This window comes from Ambystoma mexicanum, chromosome 11 (genome assembly GCF_040938575.1).
Source record: "Ambystoma mexicanum isolate Mex_15411 chromosome 11, UKY_AmexF1_1, whole genome shotgun sequence".
Taxonomy (NCBI): domain Eukaryota; kingdom Metazoa; phylum Chordata; class Amphibia; order Caudata; family Ambystomatidae; genus Ambystoma; species Ambystoma mexicanum.
In genome coordinates, this window is record NC_090934.1 from 955,618,172 (window position 1) to 955,634,569 (window position 16,398).

Consider the following 16,398-nt stretch of genomic DNA (forward strand, 5'->3'; position numbering starts at 1 on the left):
CATTGCATGCGATATCTGGGATAGGAGGATTAAGAAGCAACACCTGTCCTCTGTCCGTCCCACCCCCCACCCCCCACCCCCCCTTCACCCGAATGTTTGACAATCCCAATTTCATTCCAGGTATGACAAAACGATCGTTCAAAAGGTGGAAAGAAAACCGTTGTGCAAAGCTCAGCGATATATCGGGAGGGGATATATTGTCTTAAGTAGATTGCAAAATACAGGTGGGGGTGTGGGTGGGGGACAGGTTCGAGTATACGCAACTGAGACATTGGATATGACAGAAAAAGGTCCTTCAAGAAACTACTAGACCGCTGACGCAGTTTAAAACATACATCACTTCCCACACGGGGGACAAGCATTTGGTGGGTGACTTATGCAAATTGCTGCAAGAATGCCTACCCCCAATGCATTGGCCATACCAGTGGAAATGGGAAGGAATATTGGGGGAATGGAATAACACCGGAACATTGGGCGGAGTTGTGGAGGAACATACTGAAACTCACTAGATCCTGCAACTCCGAGAGGCTTGGTATGAAATGAAGGTGCAGTGGTCTAACACTCCCAGTAAGTTGCACAAGATGTTTCGTTCCACATCGGAAAAATGCTGGAGGGTATGCAAGGGGGTAGGGACCTGGCCCCATAACTGTTGTCATTGCCCTAGGATAAAAGGATTCTGGGAGCAAATCATGAAAAATCTGCAGGAAATCGTCCCAGAGGTTTTTCCCCATACGCTGGTGGAAAGTATGGGAGGACTGTTGCGACCAGACTTGCATGTTATTTCCAAATCCCAAAAAAGAGCGCCGACTACAGCGCTCATAGCCGCATGGATAGAAATCGCCAAAGACTGGAAACAGAACGATCCTACATCGATAATTAGCTGGCTATGTAAACTCTTGGACATAGTGGCGATGGAATGGATGACATACTGGGTGCAAGGGGAGGCGGATAAATTCCAAAATGAGTGGGGAGAGATGCTTTGGTTCTTAAAGAGTGACTTTGTGCAACAATGGTGCACCCAGAAATTCGGGCACTAGACTTGAGCTGACTTCCAAGAGAAGGGTTGCGAACAAGACAGGAAATGGATGTGGTTAAGAAGATGCAAAAGTGGTGCAATGGTTCTTCAGGGGAGACGGAAGGGGGGGTGAGGAGAATGTTTCTTTTTTCCTTTTTCTTTTCTCTTCTATTCAGTCGTTTAAGAAATACAAATAAAAACGTTTTTTAAAAACAAGTTGTTTGTAATGTATACCAAGCTGATATAATCCAAAGTAGTTGGCATAAAGAGATTGCCAAGATTCCATCTGAAAGATGTGACTGTTGCATAGTGGGTTATCCTAAAAGTCAACCACACAAAGGGGCAATATTTCCAGAAGTGAACTTGAACCATCTGTGCCAAAGTCAAAAGCTGCTCACATGCAGGCAGTTGGTAAACAGGGTTGCCTAAGCCAAAAGGAAATAACGGAGCCTAATAGTGTGTGTAAAGAATATTGCCCAGGTGTAGAGAATGTTTCAAACCCACATTGCCAACTAAGTGTAAAGAAAAGAGTTAATATTAGCATTTGGTTAATACTAAGGTGGAACAAGATTGGCAGGACGGCTGCGCTTCTGATGAGAGGTTCAGGAGGAAGGAAACATGGCCTGCTTGCGTGTGGCAAACACTTGGGTGTAATAAATAGACCAGTGTGATTCTTGTTCTCTTTGAAGACATTCTCAAATCTAACTGTGTCAAGCAGAACACATTCTAAAATCTTTTTGAAGTTGACTCTTACCACAGAAGTACTTGGAGGTAGTAGTAGTGCCTGGCAAGGGAGTATACCAGGTCCTAGACCTCTGTGCCAAATGGTTCTCTTCGGGCAGTGAACTGCAGTAGTTTATCTTGGCTGGCAGGAGAGTATACCAGACCAATAGCATTTGTAATCATTGGTTCTGTTCTGGCAGGAATATACAAGAGCAAAGTGTTAAAGAAGTGGTAAACCTGGCATGAGAGTAAACCAGGTGGAAACTCATGAAGTACTGTGGTGGGATAAAGCTTATGACAAACTGGTGCCAAACTATCTTGACAAAGACATCTTATTTTTAATTCTAAAGTTTTTTTTTATTTTCTTAATTGTCTGTTTTGATGAAGCAGCACTGAAGTTAAAGTGGTGCCAAAATATCCTGACATTTGTTTAGAAGTTAAACTTCTGAATTGTTCATAGTTGATTGTTGATACCAAGAAGCTGTCTCAACACCTTAATTAAAAGTGGAAATAGGAAAGCTTTGTTAAACAATTTTGAACTATCATTGTAATCCATGTAGGAACTTTGTGTTGTCAAATTGGATTAGAAAGAGAATTGATGTGCATCTTTTTGTTATGAACCAGGATTTCCTTATGCTTTTTGAACATTTAAAGAAAGATTTGCTTTAGTCTGGGGCAGGGGAGTTCGCTCTGGTGTTTTTCCTTCAAAAGTGCACGGAAAATATTTCACATCCCAGCACACAAAATGAAGAAACCTTGAACACTGAAGGGCAATTATGTACACAAACACTCCGAAAATGCTCTTTACGGCCCTTTATTCACAAAAAGCATACAGGAATGAATAAATGCTGTACAAATAATAGATTCACGTTTAAATACTACACATGTAAGGAATGTAAAACATTTAAAAATACTTCACTGTTGAAGCAACTGCAAAAGAAATACTCATCTCACCAGGAATGCACTGAAAAAGCCCCACATCAGGCACAGGCAGAGAGATTCTTGCATCAATGGGCATGGAAGCAGTGCATCCACTCTACCTGAGAAGCTCTGGTGTCCCTTATTTTAAACCATCTGCAAATTCATGATGGCATTTTCCAGATCTTTCTGGCTCTGTCTTTACCTGTGGACAGTTCCCACAGGCCTCTGGCTGGAGTGACTCATGGTAACCCCAAGAGGCAAAACTCTCCCTTTCCCATGAAAGCACGAAAACAGCTACACAACTTCACTTCAGCTTTGCAAGATTCCCTCACAACGTTATCAAATACCAGCTGGCACCTTCTTCAAAACAGTCCATGAAGCAATGCAGAAACAAGAAAGCATGTTTAACAGTGGAATAATACAAACCACGTTGCGAGTTCACATCAAATGCAGATTTCACTGAGGCTTGAAGAAAATGTCCATTATGGCCCTGTGAGTACCCAAAATGCACTGCACACAGATGCCATGTTTTATTCAAAAGCATCAGAAGAAGCAGCTATTGTGGTGTGACTTATACTGTTATATTTGTTGTTGGTAAACTGCCATATATTTCTTTATCGATTTATTGTGTATGTAAGTGTGAGGGACAGAAACCATGGTTTTCCTTTAGTTTATTTTAGGCAGGGAAATCCTCGTCAGGCTAGGGATATTTAGGCGTTTATCCAACATTTTTAAGTTAATAAAAGTGACATCTTTTGAAAAACGTGAACAAAGTTGTCTGCCTCACATTTCTAACCCTTCACATTGTCCTTTCACAATGTTTTAATGTGCCGCTAGATACTTCATGCTGGTCTCTGCTACTTTGTTCTTCAAGGAAACTTCCACTGCTGGGTTGGCAGCGTGGAATCCAGACTAAAGTATCTGCTGGCTCAATCAAGTATCTGCATATGGTAAACTCCTCACTGCTGCTGTATCCATCATTGTAAGTGCCCCCTCTGGCAAGTCCACTGACCTTGCCTGCATCACTGATCACTGATCCTGTTACTTTCTGCTTGTACACACAGCAGCCCGTAGCAGTTGCTGTTTACTGTTACCAGTGCTGACTATGCCTTTGTGACCCCCTCCATATACCATTGCTCATTGACTTCTGCAATGCGCTCAAGCAGCCTTGAATGCATCTTGGAGTTTCTCTCCCTCCCCCTCTCCACTCCCCCCCCCCCCCCCTCCTCCTATCTGTCTCCTGTGCATCAACCTGCTTTTCCTGCATCTGAATCTCTGGTACACTCTTCCATCATTTTTCCTTGTTGTCTTCAACAGATAATCCTCTGGATCTCTTCTGGTGGAACCCCTTATCAAATCTAGCCTCAAGATTGCTGCCTCTGCAAAGCAGGCAACTTTTTACATTTCTCCATTATAACTGTAAGGTTGTCTCTCGGTCCCGATGCTTGCGAAGGACAAAACCTTTGAACTAGAAGTCTTTCAGAATATTTCAACTTTTCCCTTTCCAACAGATTTGCTAAGTGGGAGATGATCTTAATGCTGAACTGATATCAGTTAAACGCTGCCTATGCAATCAGGATTCTTAGATGCTGTGTATTTCGTTTAGTTCTTTGGTCCCTGGGGTATTATGGCTAGGTTCCTTAAAGACTCCCTTAAAAATGAGCTCTGCTGGAGCAGCGGTTGATATGTAGACCACTGCAGTCATAACTGTAGGTCCCTATGGAAGGATTGTAAGTGTCTTGGTTACTTAGCAGTGGTAACTCTTGTTCCTTAGAACAGCTGACTAATGCATTAGTACCTTCTGTTTGCGTTATTGGCAGTTTTTGACCAGAGCTGTCAAATAGTCTTGTTTTACAAGTTCATCGGTTGCTGGACCATCAAAGTAAATGACGATATATTTGTCTGAGGAGCATCTAGAGTCCACGATAAGGTCCAGTGGCGCAGATAATGCATTTGTACCACTACGGTAGAGGCACTGTTCCATTGCCCAACAAGTGCAGCTGCATGCCAGCTACTAAAGCCTTAAAGTGGTACTCATCAGCTGCGTGAGCACTATGGGCTGGTTGTACAGTTTGCTTCTGCATGTATAGCTGCAGGTTTCCTTTGGGTACAATGTTAGGATATGGTGTAAATGCTGGTCCCTCTGACTTGGTGCAGTATAAAAACTACAGAACATAACTAGATAAATGAATGCCTTGGAAGTCCTGCAGGTAGTGGAATGTCACACTTGAACAGAGATTCACCATCAGAAGTGTTTGGAAGGTTGCAGTTCACACTAGTGCTCCCTTCCATCCAGTCTACAGATCTGAGTCTTTACATCAAATGTCTTCCACAAGAAGACTTGAGTACATCCTCCACTTTTTTCCCCTCCCAAACTTCATAAGTTGTGTAAATGACCTGCAGGAAGATTCCTACCACAGTGTAATCGAGTAAATCAAATCTAAAATGTACAGATATCAGAAAAAAACTGTTGAAAATGAAAGGTAGAAAGGAGCGGGGTTGTGAGTGCAGAGCTCATAACACTGAGATATGCACAAAGAGGAGCTAGCCTTTCACATTTGTCCTACAAATAGCCATTTTCGAACACATACAAAATAACAGTAGCTAGGCCCATAAAGAAATAGGATAGGCACTCATATCAATGGGAAATGTTTGGGTACTCGGTCTGTGTAGTAGTTTCTTTCACATAGTCAGTGGGTACTGTTTTCTACTATATGTTGGGCATCTATTAAACATGAGAGTGAAAATCTGTTGTTTGGCTGGGTAAGACAGCCCAGAACTTAACCGACAAGCATGCAATAAATCAACCCTTTTCTGTTTTCCTCATTTGTGCCTGAGTGACTCAAATCTTCATTTTAGAGCGGTTCAATCAGTTTAGCTGTGAGCCTGACATAGAATATACCCTATTTCCATCTGTGTCCCCCTATACTCTAGGCTCAAAGGAGAATTGAAACCTGGGTAAGGGTCTAGAAACCCAAATGAATAGATGCATTCTGTAAAATGTTGGCCACCCAAAAGGTTTTGCAGGTTTCCTCTATAGGAATATAGTCTTGGTGCATGACCTGGCTAAAAAAAAAAATCCAGGATAGATTGTAATCTCATCTCAGTATTACAAACATCTGTGCTTACTGAAACTGAGACTGCCACATAACGGTGGTGCTCCTGTCTGCCAGCTACTGAAGCATATGTGCCTATAGAGAAAGTAGGGTACTTCTCTCTCAACTCTTGAGTTTAATAATCTTAATTGAGATTATAATGGGTTCAGAACAATACATCGTATTAACAGTGCAGATAACAATGAAAAGTAGTGATGATCAAAATCTGAATGAAGCCAAGTAGGTGAAACAGTCAATGATCTTGTAGCCAAATGAGTGATACCATGGAACTGATAAATTAAGAATTCATATGCACCAAAATCTGCAAGCCAAGACAAATTTGAGTAGAGAGGACAAACGGGGGAACGGACAAGGGGACAAACAAGAGAGCAGTGGGGAGGAGGAAGGGGAAGGGACGTCTGTTGAGATGCAGGAGTGTTTAAATCCAAGGAAAAATGGTGAACCAGCTCGGACAAAGAGCAAATCGAATGACAGGGACACTGAGCGACTGCATAGGACTTTTACTTTCCGTTTAATACCCACCCTTATCCCTTGCCACTGCACCAGAGTTGCCTACTTATTTGTATGGTGTGACCATCATGGCCTATGATGGAGAAGCTCATCCCAGCATTCTGCCAAAGAAATCTTCACAGATCCTTTGGCCTGATAGCTCCCATTCAGTGACAGTCATTAACCACAGGCAAAGCAACAAAAGGAGCCCAATCTATAAACCACATATTGGGTAACCTCCATGTGATTTTTTTTTTTTTTTTTTTTTTTCGGTGAATGCCATAACATGTAGTAACTCATTTTTATTCACCATAATATGTTTAGAACTGGTAGGCCACAATCTTTTCCTCCTGGTGAACCAATTGCAGTCCTTTTGTATTCAGGATACAGGAGAAAAGATAGACAGTTTTCGTTCTCTTTTGGACTAAAGGGGCATGGTGATGAGGATCAGTTGGGTTTAAAACGTAATGTCTGTCTCCAATTCTTTTGCTGCTGGGTAAGGAATTTTCCAGTCTGATTTGATAGAACTCTGAACTAACTGAATCAATTGTGCTAATGTTTTCAGTGTCTTGGAAGTGTAAACTTGTCTAATGCAACAATTCCAAGATAATGGCTAAATGTGAAAATAAAAAGATTTATTTTTCCTTTTTAACTTCTTTCAGATTGTGGACTTCCTAAAAAAAAAAGATGACTTTGTAGACCTGATTTTAAAGCACATTGGAACTTCTGCCATTATGGATTTATTACTGAGACTGCTTACATGCATAGAACCTCCTCAGCTCAGACAGGACGTGCTAAGTGTAAGTCGATTTTGAACGTTTGTGAGTTTGATAACATTTAGGCAGCAATTGAGGGAATGTTTGATACAAACCGGATGGGCCAGATGTCTGAAAGCTCTAGACTGAGTTGTTTGAATGTCCTCCTCTTTAAACCTCTAATACAGGTGAGTGAAACATATATCAGTGGTATGTAGTCTCACACTGAAAACTGTTTAAATATTAACCAGAGTGATACTGATTTTGTGTTCACATAGCTTGTGACTGATAAACGTGTCCTTCATATTCCGCCATCTCGTTTTTGGTCCAGTCTATTACTCTTATTTCTAAGATCTTAGGTGTTGACGGGTGCATGTCAGTAATAGTATCTATGTATGATCATATGTGCAAACTACTCAAAATGCTCCCAGTTGTCGATGCCCTCCTTTAGTAGTTACTTTTTTCTGCTTTAGATTTAATTATGGAGCAGAGTGGAGAAAAATGCACTGAAAATACATACTAGGGGCGGCAAGGGACCTTTGATGCAGTCTAGGAGTTGGAAAGCTTTTTTTATGGTGCCAGGGGCAGGTAGTAAACAAGTTAAATGTGCAATGGTCTTGCTTGTTTTCATATCTTGCATGTCTTTGGTGTTTTTGACAATGAAAGCAGCTCAGTGCTTGTCCTTATAATACTGCATTTGTCTACTAATAGCAGCAAATGTCCTAACATGACCGTGCCACGAGAGGTTTTGCTTGTTCTTTGGCCATTCTCTTTTTTTTTAATGCATTTAAGTGCATGTGGTTGAATACATCAACATTTTACACCGAACAAAGATACAAATTCATGTAATGAAAACCATATATATACCTTAGATTGATCACACAAATAGCAGATGCAATTAAAATACGATAAATTAGTGTACATGTTTAAATAAAACAGTAGATTAATAAAAAAAAGAACTAGGAAAAAATAAAACATTACCATAAACTCAATTGTTAATTTGGCCATTTTGTTCTTTGGCCTTCTTCCTACCTTGCCAGGCGGCAGTTCCTTTTACGATCAGGCACTTGCCTGAGAAAGTATTGCTTTTCACTGGCTAGTGCATGCCATGTGTTGCAAGCCAGGAAGTAGGTTGAGACTGGCTTGTCCCAATACACAAGCTGGTTTCAGTAGGTCTAGTGTATGCATGAGTTTCCCCCTCAGTGATCCCCGATTGGGCCACTGCTGGGTTGTGTGTGGGGCAGATCTTCTATTGGTAGGACTTAGTTCCGCTGCTCACCTGAATTTAGGATAAAAAGAGGGGTCCTTCCGCCATTTCTCCAGATCGGACGAGGAGTCCAGTATCCTGTGTAGCTATGCAGAGTAAGGAAGACCTGTGGACCGATCCTGAAGAGGCCTAGGGAGCAAATCTTGCTGCAGTCCCAGTGGAGCCCCATCCGGCTACTGATCTCAGAAGACCCTCATTGGTGCATCGACCCTCTGCAAAGGTGGGAACAACCAGTCTCGACGTCTTTCTTGGCCCTGCAAGTGGCAGTCTTAGGAAGTGACCCTGGGCTATCCAGTGGGCTGACCAAATCCAGTTTGGGCAACCGCGGTAGAAGCATCACTGTTTCACGTTTTATTTCTGAACTTCAGGGGTCTTCTGCAAGTCCTGCAAGTAGCCTTCCTACAAGATTTCAGCGTCTCACCCTCTACAAGTCCTGAAATGGAAGGCTTACTTCGACTGTGCCGCCTGCTGTTACTGTGCTTCGTTGACCGTCGCTTGAGTTGACCTTCCCACATCTGGTCGAGTGTCCTGTGAGTCCTAATCTGTGCTTGCTGCATCTCTCCACTGGAAAGGGTTGCACCTGCAGTTCCTGGGCATCTTCGACTGGAACCAACGGTGGGGAAAACTACCTCCATCAACACATCCCCCCCCTCTGCACCCGCACCCCCTCCTCCAAATCCCCCATCCGATCCAAAGATGGAAAAGCATTTTACTCAACAGGAAACTGCTTGAATCAACTTCTGGGCTTATCTTCACATTCTCAGGAACATTTCCCTCTTTTCCCCCCAACTCCTAAAACTATTTTAGAACTCGGTGAACTTTTGCCCCATTCAACTTGGGACTGGACTTTATAAGTTGGGGCTTCTATTTCTGTGAACTGTTGCAATTGTACTTACCTTCCCTTTCATGTATTGGGGCAGAGGGAGTGAACTGTATATTTTGCTTCAGCTAACTGGGACTGTATATTTTTTTTAATATTTAGTGTGTTGAGTGATCATATCACCGGTTTCATGTTTCGTAGTGTGTTTTTGGGCCTACAATATAGTATTTGTATACTTATTTAAGTGTAATCCTGGATTGCATCATTGTGGACCCCTGACCCCACTCACCTTATTTGAGACTAAGCCTAGACCACTCTCCATGCTACCTTGATTGGTTTGGCTGAGCTCCTTTCCCCTGTTCACTGTAACTAGGGTGGCCTCCTAAACACTATCCACCATGCCAGAGTTTATGAATCCATCTTAACAGATGTCAATGACACAGAAAATGCAGACTACTAAGTTGCTCAAAGATAGAACACTAATACAAGCTATCGAAACACTCTGTGCAAAGACTTTAGGTATGACAAAACTCTGCCCTCAGTGACGAAAGAGCACTTTGCATTGAATGTACATTTGGCGCCAAAAAGACATCTGGATCCCAAAGTGTCTTGTCCGCTGACACAGAAGGGTGCTGGTCAAGGAAACCGATTCGGAAGAGGAACAACTTCAAATGGCCCATATTCCTGTGGACTCATTCAGGGTTCTTCATGGAGGTAGATCAAGTGGTGGAAACATTTCTTGAAAAGGGATTGACTGTAATTCTAGAGGTTTTACTGAACTTCTAGCTCACCGGTTGCAGGGTTTCAAGAGACCCTGTTCAAACCGGTTATTTATGCTGTTAGGTTTTCCAAATATGCTGATTTATGCAGGGCTTTCTTCACAAGAAGACCTGTCAGTTTTTGTCCCATAAAGTGTCTGGGAAGATTAAATCGTGGATCCTCCAGAACAAAAAGTACCTTCAATTTCTTCCATTAGGAAATATCTGATTACATACCACGTCCTACTCTGTGGAAGAGCAAGAGGTTCAGGGTTAACGTGGAAAGGAGGTGAATGAACCAGATTTCTTGCTGGAGGTACTTGGCACTTTGCTGACCTAAAAATGATTTCATCACACATAAAGCCTCATCATGGATGGTCATACAAAAGCATATTCCAGGGTGGTGGCCATGGCAAGGAGGCAACAGTGCCCTAGCCGCATTATCAAAAACCCAATTGACTGTGTAAAAGGATGCTTGCATTGTGAAAAGAAAATAACCACCACAGCCACATACAGCATCTGCCTTGGTAATTCTGCCACCCTCATTGCTAGATCTCATTTATATGCAATGGTATGGAGGCATTCATTAAAATACTCTCAAATGATGCTTGCACACATGTTCAGGACCTTCTGCAAGGAGGACACACTTCATTGGGCATAATGATAAATACACTTTTACATGCAGCAGAAACTGCAGGCCGGTAACAGACACAGGATTGGCCATTAGCTTAAGTGCGAAGGAGTGTTGTGAATTCCCATAAGGAATCTTCACAGGCTCTGCCCACTTCCATAGTTACGTTAAAAGATTTCTGACTACTAGTGTCAGATTTTAGACTTGTTTGTGCACACACCATTGGCAAGCCCTTTGATGAAAAACCTGTCTGATTAACACACAGCTAAGGTACTGGAAATGTGAGTCATATCGCTAAGCCTTAAAATGCCTTAATATTTGGGACCTTTAGGAAGGGGGCAGTTGTTCCGTAAGGAGTGGATTGTAGAAGCCGGGGATCACCAGTCTGCAATCAGTCCTTAAACCCGGTCTCACTTAAGACCGCAATACCCACAGTACCATACAGAAGCACTGCCTGCAGATCTTGAAGGCTAGTTAGGGGAAGATCTTGCAGAGAAATCCGCTCCTTCAGACAATATTGCACTGTTCGTTCTGCTCCTCTTAAGAGATTCATGGAAATGGTTTCAGCCTGATTAAGTGCCAAAAGCCAATAAAAATCCCAGCATTGCACTTTATAAAACCCAGGATTGCCATCATGTGCAAAATGTTGCCTCGAATACCACATACTTGTGGTTAAGTCACCATATGTGAAGTAAACAAAAGGGCAGGTGTTTGATTAACTGTGCATTATGCTGTACAAGATTACTCTGAGGCTCAAAAAGGAGTCGCTGGGGCAAAATATGCTGATGACCCCTTACGTGCGTTTCACAGAAGTCCAAAATTCACATAATTGGAGATTAGTTATAGAAATATCCTCTTCTTTCTCATACAAACTATATTCTGATAGGGAATTTGATTTGATGCAAAGTCTGGTAATGCAATCCGTCACCTCACATGTTGGCAAGGAGAGATAAACTGCATGCACAGCATTTGCCAGTGAGGAATCCAAAATGACATTCAGCACTTCAAATCTTATTGTGAAATGTTTCGCATGTGCCAAATCGAGCCTCACAAGATGAGACCTGCTTCAGATTTCAAGGATTTTCAAATAAATAGTCCAGAAGGTAAGGCACTTTTAGGATTATTTGAGAAATTGCCTTGCACTCAGATATGTTTATTCTGGTTATTTTCCATAAAACAGTACAAGAAAAAAAACTATCTAATTCAAATTTAAAATCTCTAATTCATAGATAAGAGCTTTTTAAGTACAAACACTTTTAACAATCCATAATTTAATAGTGGAAAATTCTGTTGCAGCAAATTCATTTAAAGTGCATGGTGCAGGATAGCAGCTCACAGAAACAAAATCTGCATTGTAACCATGTCATGAGTATCCCCCATCCTCTGCAATAGCTTTACCAAGCCACTCTTAGATCTGCTAGACTCAATTGGTATATCATATACCAACTACGCTGACGACCTCCAAATCCTCCTTCCTTTCTCAGGCGACTACTCCCAAGACTCTGGCACACTAAACACTGTTTAGCAGAATATCCAGGCATGGATGGCAATACACGTCTCTGCCTCAATGATGAAAAGACTGAAATCCTCCCAGTGGGACCCTCTCTCTTGGTTTAGAAACTCAGCCAGCAATATGCTGCCTTTACCATAGACTGAATCGCTATCCCCATCTCCCGACAGTGAAGATATTGGGAATCCACCTTGAAGCCACACTCTCCCTTACAGAGCAAGTCAATGCCATTGGCTCTTCTGCTGTCCACACTTCAAAAATGATTAATGCCTGCAGGCCATTCTTACCTCCTGACAGTTGCCTTACCATTGCCGAGCCATCATTTGTTTATAGGCTTGACTATCGTAATGCCCTCTTTGTAGGTACGTCCTCGCGCAACATACAACAGATGTAGGTCCTCCAAAACCATGCACTCAGAGCGGCCCTCAACATCCCCAAACAAGAACACATCTCTACAGCAAGAAGAAATGCACATTGGCTCCTGATAGGATAACGTATCACATTCAAAACGTTGTCCATCACACACACATACCTCTCTAACTCCTCTGCCCCTTAGCTCATATAGAAAATCAAGAGAGCTCAATCAACAAGACCAACTAGATCTGCCTATGCTCACCAGGTCATCCTGCCCGAATTTAAACTGGCTAAAGCCAGCGGATCAAGCTTCTTGGCCATGGCAGCCAAGCACTGGAGCATTCTACCGCCTACTATGCGAAAAGAACAATCCTATGGGGCCTTCAGGAAAGCTCTAAAAATGTGGCTTTTTGCATAAGCCCCTACTGAGGTCCCCCTCACTCCTGCAATAGTATGATTTCATGCATGTAACTTGTATTTTAACAGCAACTGGATGCCCCGTGTTTAGTGCGCTTTATAAATGTAAAAATAAACCACATAATTATAACATTCCTCTCCTTTCCAGTTTTAGTTTCAGTGTAGCTTTGTTGTACGATCTATCGCATAAAACTACACAATTAAAAGGGACAAAAATACACAAATCATCTCAAAGAATACACTTAAGAAATCTAAAGATAATATATCTTATAAAACCATGGGATAAATGTTAATGTTAACGGTATGTGTACCGCGCATCGTCGCCACCGGAGTAGTCTCCAGGCGTTATGGCGGATCTGAAAAGGGAAGAGGGTAGGAAGGTTAGTAGGATTGAGTGGGAGAAAGGCAAGAGAGCAGTGATGTGCTGTTGGCAGCCTCCGTTCGGTTTGTACCATTTGCTGAGCTTAGGTGTGCTTTTCGGTTGGGAGCCGTTGTGTGCTGTTAGGCTATGTGTAGTATATTTTGCTGCTGCAGTGTGGTGAAGTGTGTGCGGTTTGTTGTGCATTAGAGGTGTAGTTGTGTTTAGAGTTTGAGATGTGTATGCTGAGCGGTGCGATTGTTTAGTGGGGTTGGTTAGTGGCATCGCTATTTTAGTAGTGACACATGCTAATCCTCACAATCCTGTCTAGATGTGGCGCAATGCTAATCTTTACATTTCTCTCTAGATGTGATGCAAGCTAACTTCACAAATCTGTCTAGATGCAACACAGGCTAATCTTTACAATCCCGTCTAGGTGTGGTGCAAGCTAATCTTCACAATTATGTCTAGATTTGATGCAAGCTAGTATTACAGTTGTCTTCATATGACCATGCTAATCTTCGCTATTCTGTCTGGATGTGACACAGTTCTAGTCTTCACAATTATGTTTAGATGTGACACAAGCTAGTATTTCAAATCTCTCTCAATGTGACGGAGGCTAATCTTCACAAGTCTGCCTAGATGGGACGCAAGCTAATCTTTGCAATCCTGTGTAGGTGTGGTGCAAGCTGACATTCACAATTCTGTCTAGCTGTGACCCAAACTAATCTTCATAATTCTGTCTCTAGATATGATGCAAGCTAGTATTGCAGTTCTGTCTACATATGACTTAATGCTAATCTTCACAATTATGTCTAATTGTGACGATGGCTCATATGTAGTTTTATCTGGACTAGCTAACAGAGTATAGTCTACCTAGTTGTGATATATTGCTAACTAATGGTTATGTTGATGTGAGATATGGCTGGGCAACTCAGTGAGTCTATGTGGGGGCGACAGTTGCAGAATGGAAGTGGGTAAATGCATGTTGCCTTCATTTTGGTGGTAATAAGATAGAGAGGTGGGCCAGTTTTGCGGTTGCAGAGAGAGCTGTTCCACTTATGTTTTATGTAATGTTGATTTATAGCATGCACCGATACCACCCAAGGGCAGTCTTCAGGCGCTCACGTGGCTCTGCAAGAAAGAGGACGGGGTTGGTTGGTTAGTGAGGGAAGAATGATAGGATAGGACCAGAACCAGGCGAAACTGCCATCTGTGTGTGTGCTGGCTTGTATCCATACGGGTAAGGTCAAAGGCCTTGGACGTTTTCTGTTTGACTGTCATGTGGGGGTGGGTGTGTGTGTGTGTGTGTGTGTGTGTTTTATGGGTAGTTTGGCAGATGTTTAAGGTTCTGTGCGCTGGCCTGTTGAGTCGGTATGGGTACAGTCCAGTGTTCGGGTTAGTTTCTGTTAAGTATGCGTTTGTGTTGGGGTATAGGTTTGCTAGACCAATGGCCGTGTATAGTGTTTGGGTGGTGTGTTTGAGGAGGTAGAAGCGGGTTACCTAATCGCTACTGAATCGACTGGAAAATTAATGTCACCACACCATGCACTTTTGCACCGCCACACATCTCTCATGTCACAAATGTCACCTAAACAAACTGTGATTTATGTGTCTAACTTTTAATATGCATCAGCCTTGAAAAAGACTCACGGGTCGAAGCGCGTATCTGCTGACCTTATTTGAGTCCACAATATAAATGCAAGACAAATTTAAAATCTTGCACCAGCACAAAACGCAAAACCCGCGTGAATAATCAAACAAAAATTTCATCCAAAAACCAATCGCAAAGTATCCAGGGAAAACACAATTTTGTAAACTATTAGTATTAAACTGGATCCTGCCAATATAACTTAAGGATAAGCACCATTTTTATGTAATGCAAAGCCTTCTTTCAATGATCTTATTGAGTACTTCTTTTCTTGATATCCAAGTATCTGGGGTGAATGAGCATAAAATGCATCTCTGATTAAATTATTCATATGCCGAAAGGACAGCATTTCTCATTTGTTTTCACTGAGATGTAAATTCTGCCACCGGAAGTAAATTTAATCTGAACGTAATGTACATAAATATTTTCTGTGCCTGGTAGAGATCATTTAAATATGGTTTAGCAGAAGTAGCATCTTTTAAACATCAAATGACTAGCACATCTCTCTTGATTGTACAAGCAAGCTATCAAGTTACAGATATGTTGCAAGTTTTTTTCTTTTTAGCAGAAATCCTGGAAATAACCACGGTCTCATGAAGTACATTTTGATGACCAATCTTTTTTTTTTAAAGACCCTAGTCATGTTTAAGCCAGTTCCATGTAGTATTCTTTGTGGACTGGATAAAGTCCTGCATAACCAGTAAAATAATGGCTTAAAACAGATTGCTAAATGTATAGGTTTGAATCCTAATACAAAAAAATGAGATATTTGGTGTATTCTGTGGTAGCCCGAAAATGTTTAATACAATGTTCATCCCTTGTTAAGCGATCTGTTTTTGAGGTCCCCAATATTTCTCTACCATATGATACGTCTGCAATTGCTTGGGTTTTATATACGTAAAGTATACAATACACAGCTAGCCTGAGCCCTAATTTACAGCTTAGAGCATAACACACCCTTGGTATGCTTACCTTTCTATTCTAAATCTGTCGGGTTCTCCCCTTCGGCCATACATTGTGCAAACAGAAGTGTCTGACAGTGTTGTCATGTTGATTGGCAAAGACTTTTATTTAAGTACAAAAAGCAAAAAGAAAGCAATCTTACCCTATTTCCGAGATGGTGTTTCCCTGCATCAACTAAAAATACTACAGTGTCTGTCAGAATGTCCAAAATAAAGAGTCCACAGTCCTGTCAAAAAGATTTCCTTCCCTTATATTAAACTAAGGATGTGGGGAGTCCCCAAATGTTCCATAGTGTGATTGTTTCCCCAAGTTGCAATCTCATTTCAAGGAGAACACAGTTCTGGGTTTAACAGTTCTCAAAGTACACTTCAAGGAAACATCTGCATTTCCTATTGCCCATAGTTGACTTCATTATTGTTTTTTTCTTGGCTAGTCTACAGGGGTAAGGACCTCCTTTCCCTAGTCTTTCATGTGCTGCTTTCCTTGATCTTCTCAACCAGGCGGATGACTCCCACCCTTCTGGTTTACGGCTCACAATGGTAGGAGGATGTCTCCCTACCCTTCCTCAGATTTTGGTTGGTGAACTCTTGGTGGGGCGGGGGGGGGGCTGTCCCCCTTCCCATGGCCTTTCTCAAGCTTCTTCTGGATAG

At 41.9% G+C, this 16,398-nt stretch overlaps 1 protein-coding gene across 10 annotated transcripts in view; it reads left to right on the top strand.

Annotated features, from left to right (window-relative positions):
- The window catches only part of PPP6R3 (protein phosphatase 6 regulatory subunit 3), a 2,530,957-nt gene that overhangs the window by 518,893 nt on the left and 1,995,666 nt on the right, over positions 1 to 16,398 (top strand). For all 10 annotated transcript variants that reach the window (XM_069624114.1, XM_069624109.1, XM_069624112.1 and 7 more), the window contains one exon: positions 6,927 to 7,064. In XM_069624114.1, the coding sequence (XP_069480215.1) occupies positions 6,999 to 7,064 (66 nt within the window). In that variant the 5' untranslated portion in view covers positions 6,927 to 6,998. The remainder of the gene's footprint in view (positions 1 to 6,926; positions 7,065 to 16,398) is intronic.